Raw genomic sequence first — 9,365 nt, 5'->3', positions numbered from 1 at the left:
CAGTTAATTTAGGAAATGATCATGGATTCATAATCAAGGAATAATATCTTTCAATATCATAATGTAGAGATCTGTGGTTTCTAACTATTGGANTTTTTTTTTTTTTTTTTTTTTTTTTTTTTTTTTTTTTTTTTTTTTTTTTTTTTTTTTTTTTTTTTTTTTTGTTGAAAAACATACAACAATGTCATATTATGTTGAGGGATCACAATATTAAAAGAATAAAGTAAAATAAAAACCAAACTTTAATCAATCCAATACATTCACATGCGATTTATTGAATTTAATCTTCCTAAGTTTCCACTTTATAAAATGAGCTTAATTTTTCACGCGACAAGACAAAACCAACAGAGATTTAATAAATAAATAATAAAAAAAAACATTTATAAAACTAACTTGTCGGATTTTACTCTAATTTAGCATTTAATTTGTGAGTTTAGTAATAATAAAATTAATCATTCGACCATGTATTATTTTTCGTATTATTCAAGGATGGAAGAGAATGGTATTTTGGTAAATGTGTAGTAAAGTGAGGGTGAATTGGTCATTTGACAAAAAATTATGATGGCCCGCGCTGTAGCTGATCCTAGGTGATTCCGTCACGTCACCATGAGAGCTTAGGAAGAAGGGAATAAAAATGTGGGAAATATATTTACAAAATAATTTAAATTTCTGATTTATTTATTAAAATTTTAATAAATTTATGTTGTAAAAAAAAAAAAAAAAAAAGGAATTAAATTAGCCGAGTTGGTAACTAGGGATTGGATAGTTAACAATGTTCCCTAGGCAAAGCCGTCTAATTAAATCTCTCCCTCTCTCTCTCTCTCTCTCTCTCTGTTTCTCTCTGCTTTTGTTCTTGCTACAGTTTCTCTCTGCTTTCTGTTCCGGCTATGGTGACGAAGCTTGTGTGAGAGCGTTGGATTCCTGAAATTTGTGGAGTTCTAAGAACTGCGAGAGGAACAGTGAGGAGATTTTCTTGAGAGGAACAAAAGGGATTGAGGAGTGCAAAAAGGGGGAAAACTGTAGAGTCTGGGAGAGAGATAGACGCCGGAGATGCTCTTCCTGCGTCTGAAACACGGCGTAGGCGAGGGAATGCAGTGCTGAACGCTGGAGGAGAGTGAGTGAAGGAGGGGGGAAAAATGCGTGAGGGACTGTTATGTGATGAGACTAATGATGTTATCTCTGGCATTAACAAGAAGAAGAAATCGGAGGAGGATAAGGATGATAATGATGCTGGGAAGTTGACTCGGCTTCCTCAGGTGGTTGTTGCTCCGCCTGTGGTAATCGTCGGTCGGAATCGGTCACAAGCTGGGAATAGGAGGGTGACTCCGACGACGATTATAACTACGCAATCTACTCTGACGACTCCTGTTTCTGAGACTGCTGGAGCTCCGGTTGCTGCTTCGACGACTGCGGCGGCGACTGCGGTAGAGAAGCCTCTGCCGAACGGGGATCTTTACACGGGAAGTTTCTCGGGCGGTGTGCCACACGGATTAGGGAAGTATTTGTGGACCGACGGGTGTATGTATGAGGGTGAGTGGAGGCGAGGTAAGGCCTCGGGGAAGGGGAAATTCTCTTGGCCTTCTGGAGCTACCTACGAAGGCGAATTCAAATCTGGTCGAATGGAGGGCGTTGGTACTTTTATTGGATCTGATGGCGATTCGTATCGCGGATCATGGAGTTCAGATCGGAAACATGGACTCGGCCAGAAACGGTATGCTAACGGCGATTTCTACGAAGGGACTTGGAAGAGGAATCTCCAAGACGGCCATGGTCGGTACGTTTGGAAGCACGGGAACGAGTACGTCGGCGAGTGGAAGAACGGCGTGATTTCTGGTCGGGGAGTCTTAATCTGGGCGAATGGGAACCGGTACGATGGACAATGGGAAAACGGAGTTTCTAAAGGGAACGGTACGTTCACTTGTGCTGATAGCAGCTGGAATAAGAACATGAAAATCCATCATCTGAATGGGACTTTCTATTCAAGAAATGGAAGCAATCTTGGCTTCAAGAGCAATGGACTGCTTGAGAATGAGAACTTAACCATCACATTACGGAAGAGATCATCGGTGGATATTGCGAGAGGGAGCGTGACAGAGAGGAATTTCCCGAGGATTTGCATATGGGAATCCGATGGTGAAGCTGGAGATATCACCTGTGATATAATTGATAATGTAGAGGCGTCGATGTTGTATATGAATGGGTTAGATTTAGATCAAGATCTTTTTAAGCAGTTTAGGAGGAACCCCTGCTGCTTCACCGGCGAGGCCAAGAAACCAGGCCAGACGATTTCCAAAGGACACAAGAATTATGAACTGATGCTTAATCTCCAGTTGGGTATCAGGTAAGTTCATAAGATGGGTCGTTTCAGTTGAGCTTAATCAACATTCTCTCAATTTTCTGACTCTGATTTCACCCTGTTGTGATGCTATTTAGACATTCCGTTGGAAAGCATTCTTCAGTAGTGCGAGAGCTTAAACCCAGTGATTTTGATCCAAGGGAGAAATTCTGGACGCGGTTCCCAACTGAAGGGTCGAAGACTACGCCGCCCCACACATCGGTTGAGTTTCGCTGGAAGGACTACTGTCCCGTGGTGTTTAGGTACCGATTACTTCTGTTCCTCTTATCCCATTTTGGGGAAAGATTCATGCGTTTGAGTTCTGATATTCTGAATTGATCAATGTGTTTACAGATGCTTGAGGGAGCTATTCCAAGTTGATCCTGCTGATTACATGCTAGCAATATGCGGGAATGATGCCCTCAGGGAGTTTTCTTCGCCAGGCAAGAGTGGAAGTTTCTTTTACCTCACCCAGGATGATAGATTCATGATAAAAACAGTGAAGAAATCTGAAGTCAAGGTTAGTTGCTTCCCTTTTAGTCGATGATATAGTGCACTTGCGTAATCCTATTAGAAGATTACTTGGATTGTAGACTACTCCAAGTTGTTCTGGTTTAAAGTTTTGAAGTCAATTCTCAGGTTCTTATTAGGATGCTTGCAAGCTATTATCAGCATGTCTCCCGCTATGAAGATTCCCTTGTGACAAAATTTTTTGGTGTACATTGTATCAAGCCAATTGGAGGGCAAAAGGTGCACATCGTTGACATTGAAATTTAGATTTCTTACATGTTTTTCGATCATATCTAATAGAAGTAATTTGTTATTGTGGAAACTAGACTCGGATCATTGTGATGGGCAACTTATTCTGCTCTGAATACCGAATCCATAGGCGATTCGACTTGAAAGGATCCTCCCATGGCCGAACAACAGGTACTCCTGAGGGGGAGATCGACGAAACCACAACTTTAAAGGATCTTGATCTCAACTTTGTGTTTCGTCTTCAACGTAACTGGTTTAATGACTTCATGAAGTAAGTGCTGTAAATGGAGTTATAAACTCTTTCACTCTGCTTCACCCTTTTGTTTTTGGAAACCTTATTATCATCAAACTTTCGTTCAGGCAAATAGATCGAGATTGCAAATTCTTGGAATCTGAAGGAATCATGGATTACAGTCTTTTGGTTGGTCTTCACTTTAGGGATGACAACACATATAACAAAATGGGGTTATCTCCATTTCTTCTGCGAACTGGTATTGGATGCTTGTCCTTTCATCATCAGCCTTGGGGGCGGCACCCATTAAAAACATATAGGCATTAGAATGCTGATGTATAGCAATACTCTGCTCTTTGCAGGCAACAAAGATTCATACCGGAATGAGAAGTTTATGCGTGGCTGTCGTTTCCTAGAAGCAGAGTTACAAGATATGGATCGAGTCTTGTCTGGACGGTGCGTTTCTTTTTAAGTTCTGTTGCTATCATGAAATGTGAATTCATCCTAGAGTGAATGTCGATAAATTTCTTTTCTCAAGTGGCTGAATTTATGTCAACTTTTGAAACTTCTGGCTTGGTGAATTAATGTGCACGTGATAGTTAAAGTTGACCATAAATTTGGGACTATATGTATTCAATTATTTCTGCAATGAATTGTTTTGGGTTTCTTGAATCAAATGGATGGGTTGTCTGTACCACTTCGTGGGGCTATTCAGTAGGTATCAGTTTTTATATAGTGTAGGACATATACAAGTTATGGTCCTAACTACGAGTTATTTCTTGATTCTCGTCAATCACTCAACAATTATGAACACTGCTCAATGATTCTCCAATCTAATGGCTCTCTGATATAATTTTTCATTTTGTGTTTACAGAAAGTCATTGATCAGAATAGGAGCCAATATGCCAGCAAGAGCGGAGCGTTTAACAAGGCGAAGCGACTTTGATCAGTACACCCCAGGAGGAATGAATCATTTAGCTCCATCTCGCAGTGGTGAGATCTATGAAGTAGTCCTCTACTTTGGGATAATTGATATCTTACAAGATTACGACATAAGCAAGAAACTAGAACACGCATACAAGTCCTTACAAGTTGACCCCAGTTCAATCTCAGCTGTCGATCCCAAGCTCTATTCCAAACGATTCAGAGATTTTATTGGGAGGATATTTATTGAAGACAGGTAAATGCATTGATAGTCGTTAGTTCAATACAAAGATTAATGCTGTGGCTGTCTGTCTGTCTGTCTGTCTGGCTGGCTGGCTGGCTGGTTGGTTGGTTGGATTGAGATGTAAAGTAATGAACTTAAGATGACCCCCCTCCTAGCAACAGCTCAATAACACTAGGGAGAAAAAGGAAGCTGCATAGATGGTTGGCGTCGTCCTAAACTACCACACCGTCGTCGAAAGACCGTGTCGAGAAGGAGGGAGCTGGTTGAGACATTTGTACAGTGTGTTTGGTGCTGTGTTGAAAATTTTTTGGTGTGAAAAGAGACATGGGGTGATAGTAGTAGTAGTAGTAGTCAGTAGAAGTGGAGAAAGAAAGAGGAATAAAAGAAAGATAGTGTACAGAGAGAGAGAGTTGGATGGGGGATTAACCAAATTTGTGTTAGAAATGAGAGAAAAACAGAGAAAAGAAGGAAGAAGAGGACCCATATGAGAGAATTTGGAGCTCTTTTTCTTTAGTCTCTTGTCTCTTGTGTTGAACCAGAATACTCTCTTAATAGCTTCCCATCTCTTTCAAACACAAACGCTCAGTCAATGGACTCAGCCCCCCCCCTACCCTTCCCTTTCAAACCGCTCTTTTTCCTGTTGAATGAAGTGGGCATTCCATGTGGCCTTGCCTTTTTCAGGCTGTGTGTGGCCACCCAAATAACTCACCATAGAAAGCAGAGAAAGAAAAAAGATGCCCTCCTCGCTGCCTGTGGTTGCCTGCCTGCCTGCCTGCCTGCCTGCCTGCCTCCTTGCCTGCCTGCTTGGCTGCCATGGCAATGCCATTTCTTTCTTGTTCTTGTATCGTTTGATGACTGTAAATTTTTAATTAAATTCTTTATTTTTTTTTTCATTTCTTTTGATGGGATTTTTAACGATTGTTTTTAAGGTATTTAGATGTGATTAAAGGTGGGATTTTTATATGGTAAACAGCTGAATCCCTTGAGATTATATCTGCTGCCTCTCTCTCTCTCTGATCAAGAAAGATTATTATTCCTTTTTCCTAAATTAAATACAACATTATGGGATTAAAACATTATTTAAATTATATATTATATATATTAATGGAGGGTGCTTTGCACGTGATGAATTCCAGAGAGATTGGAAGGGCAATTGAGTCATTTCACAATGGAGGGGGAGAAGCTAGGGTTTTTTGTTTTTTGTTTTTTGTTTTTCACTGCTGAGGTCAAAAAAGTAATAATCCATAAAGAGAGGGAAGAAGAAGAAGAGACAAGGGCCCCACCATTGAGTCGGAGTGGGGCCCACTAAACCTGTACGTTACCAATTTGGCTTCTCTTTTTGACCTTGTTCTCTTTTTTGCCCTAAGAAGGGCTGTTTTACAATGCGGCCGTTCTCATGTAAGCCTGCTTGTGGGACCACGTGGCATTTAATCTAAAAGTTTCTTGAATTAATACAACCGTTTCAATTATTTAATGAGGGCCATTACATTATTTTCAAAATTAATAATTTTTGGGACTTCCTTTAATTTCCTTCACACATTTATTTTTATTTTTATTTCCACCTTCCTCTATAATTGCTAAATTATTTTATTTTATTTTATTAGTTTTTGTCTTATTAATATATTCCGTTGCCAAAAATTAATAAAAAGAAATAATAAGAATAATAATAAAAAAGTCATATTCCAACACAAAAAAGAAAAAAAAAAAAAGAAAAATCTCTTCCCCTTCCAATTTCTTTTCTGACAATTTCATTTTTATCCTTTAAAAGAATAAAAAATTAAAAATTTCAAATTCATAATCCTTGCCCCATTGAAACCCAGCCAAACCGTATCTCTACACGCCAACACGAATTTTTTCAGTATATTCTACTATAAAAATAAATATTTTTTAATCATTTCAAATCTAATTTTCTAATTATTAAGATAATAATATTTTAAAGTAACATATTAATGAAGATCTAGGCTACAATTAATCATAAAAATAATAAATATTAAATATTGTAAAAGGAGAGTTGTTATAAAATAAATAAATAGTTAATTAGATTAAAATATATTTAATAGAGAGAGAGTCCCACCATTTTGACCAATAAAAAAAAAAGGTTAAAAGTGGAAATTAATTTAGTGGGGCATTGAGTTAAGAGCCTTAAAAAATATATATAAATATAAAATAAATAAATAAATATATATATATATATATATATGATCCATTTGGTCATTGGAAATGGTTGCAGACCAAAGTCAAGGATTGTGCCTCAAAAGTCTGTATGCCTAACATTTGAAGAATTGTATTTTAATAAAGTTTTAAATTAATATAATATTGGAATATTAAATGTATTAATGTATTTGGGTTAGTTTAGGAGGAATGGGCTGTCACTCTTAAGCTGCCCATTACCCATTATATTACAACAATGGATGCCATTTGCTAACATATCATATTTTAATTTCATATTGAATCTCGACTTCACGGGACATTGGAATGTTGAAATGTTGTTATAGTCACTGTGACGTTTCACATTCTAATAGATTTATACTTCAATAATCAATTGTCTTTTTTGGATTTTTATCTCAAAATTTTTAAATGTGTTTACTAGAGAGAGGTTTTTACACCCTTGTACAAATGTTTTGTTCCCTTCTTTAATCCACGTGGGATCAATGGGCTTCAAAGGCTTCCAAGGCTCAATAGCATGCATAACATGCTGTCTTTTACGTTTAAGGTGCTTAGGAATCACGACTCTTCACAATGGTACGATATTGTCCACTTTGAGTGGACTTTCCCAAAATGCCTCATATCAATGGACATGTATTTTTTTACTTATAAACCCATGATCATTTTCAGCCAACGTGAGACTCCCTCCCAACATAATCGAGGTTTGAATCCTTCTCTAGAGTCCTCGAACACAATACACCATTTGTTCGACACTTGAGTCACTTTTGACTACAGATTCGAAACTCACAACTTCTTTGTTCGACATTTGAGGATTCTATGACATGACGAAATTAAGGACATAGTTCTGATACCATGTTAGGAATCATGACTCTTCATAATGGTATGATATTGTTCACTTTGAGCCTAAGCTTTCATGGCTTTGCTCTGGGCTTCCCCAAACGGTCTCATACCAATGAACATGTATTCTTTGCTTATAAACCCATGATCATTCGGTTGAATTAAACCGACAAAAAAGTGGAAGAAACGGGAGTAACGGGCGGGGAATTGGGAAGCATGGAAGCGACCAAAGGGAAGCAAGGGTGATGATGGTGTTCTTGAGTAGCACCTCATACTCAATGCCCTGCCTAACTCAGCGCCATCAGTTCTTCATCCCTCATCTTTCTCCCACACGCTTTCCTTTTTCTTCCATCATTATTATCTACATTTTTAAAAATTATTTTTTTATTTACTCAAATTAATAACTTCATTTTAAATATATTTTTAAATTTCATTTGTACCTTAAATTTCCATTTATAAGAAAATAAAAACAAAAAAGAAAATGTGGGTTTAGGAGTAAATGAAAAGGGGAATTATGGGTACGAAAGAAACAGAATTAGCAGAAATTGGCAGCAAAGTAAAGCGTGAGTGAATGAATGCATGCCATTGCCGTCCTTTTACGTGCATCAATTCAATTCAACGCCCACGCTCGTAATGACCATCAAAGTTATCTATTTACGTATAACAATAAAAGAAATATAATACCTATATTAAGCATGTAAATATTTGTCTATAATAAAAGATTATATATATATATATATATTTTGTTCAGCAGTAAGAATTTTAAACATAGTGGGAACAGTAAGAATATTGTTGAACTTTTTTAAGAAGTTGAAAAGTATTAATAAAACGGTTTAGAATAGGGTGTGGAAGTGAAAAGTCAACTTAGGAATAAACTATTATATTTATGAATGTGATAACGAAAACCATCAAGTAATTACACACTCGAGCCATCTCCAATTTTCGGAGAGTGCTTGTAACATGGTATAATACAAATTCAATGTTGATCGGACAATCAACAAAATTCTAGCATCAACCACCCTCATTAACATAGTCCAATTATCGACCCGACCATGTTTTCGTTGTTTTGCTCCTATCATAAGGGGTTGCATTAAAGGGAACACAAACCCAAAAACCATTACAAACTAGAACCAACCAACCAACCAACACCTACGTTGGACAAAACAAACAAACAAACATAGGGTTAATGATTTTGTCTGATTTCACCAACAATTACTATACCTAAACACATTTACCCAAAAAATCTTGGCCTCAAAGTTGAATAATTACAACACCTTTGGTTTGGTTTGGTTTGGTTTGTTATTATTGTTGTTGTTGGTGTTCTTGAGAGCCTCAAAATGAATCCACTTTAGATCCATTTGAAGCTTCCTTTTGTGGGTGTTTCAAACTGTGAATTGGGTTGTTTTAGGCTTTTGAGGTCTCTCATTGTGTTGGGAACAGACATTTGTACTACAAGATCGCTGTAATAAGATCACGGTGGAAAATAGGATGGAGATATGGGAGATACTTCCTACAAACAAGACATGGGAACATGATATTGTATCGGTCTAAGCCCACCGTTAGTAGATATTGTCTCTTTTGCTTTGCTATGTTTGTAAAACGCGTCTACTAGGGGGGAGAGATTTCCACATCCTCATAAGAAGTGTTTCGTCGTTTCACTCTCTAATCGATATGAGATCTCACAATCCACCACCCTAAGCGGCCAAATGTCCTCGCTGACTCACTGCCTGGTATCTAGCTCTAATACCATTTGTAACAACTCAAACTCATTCCTAGTGGATATTGTCCGTTTTTGTCCATTACATATTGTCGTTAGTCTCATGGTTTTAAAACATGCCTATTAGGGAGGGGTTTCCACACCCTTATAA

At 37.6% G+C, this 9,365-nt stretch overlaps 1 protein-coding gene across 1 annotated transcript; it reads left to right on the top strand.

Annotated features, from left to right (window-relative positions):
• The first annotated feature begins 771 nt into the window (after positions 1-771).
• Positions 772-5,464, top strand: LOC111446280 (phosphatidylinositol 4-phosphate 5-kinase 1-like). The gene is made up of 8 exons (XM_023085022.1): positions 772-2,341; positions 2,434-2,598; positions 2,690-2,855; positions 2,975-3,085; positions 3,172-3,365; positions 3,455-3,585; positions 3,689-3,782; positions 4,201-5,464. The coding sequence occupies exons 1-8, from the start codon at positions 1,137-1,139 to the stop codon at positions 4,508-4,510; spliced, it is 2,376 nt and encodes a 791-aa protein (XP_022940790.1). The 5' UTR covers positions 772-1,136; the 3' UTR covers positions 4,511-5,464.
• Positions 5,465-9,365: the final 3,901 nt, after the last annotated feature.

Source organism: Cucurbita moschata, unplaced genomic scaffold (assembly GCF_002738365.1).
Source record: "Cucurbita moschata cultivar Rifu unplaced genomic scaffold, Cmos_1.0 Cmo_Scf00008, whole genome shotgun sequence".
Lineage (NCBI taxonomy): Eukaryota > Viridiplantae > Streptophyta > Magnoliopsida > Cucurbitales > Cucurbitaceae > Cucurbita > Cucurbita moschata.
The sequence above is the reverse complement of the archived record's forward strand: the minus strand, read 5'-3'. Positions and strand labels throughout refer to the sequence as shown.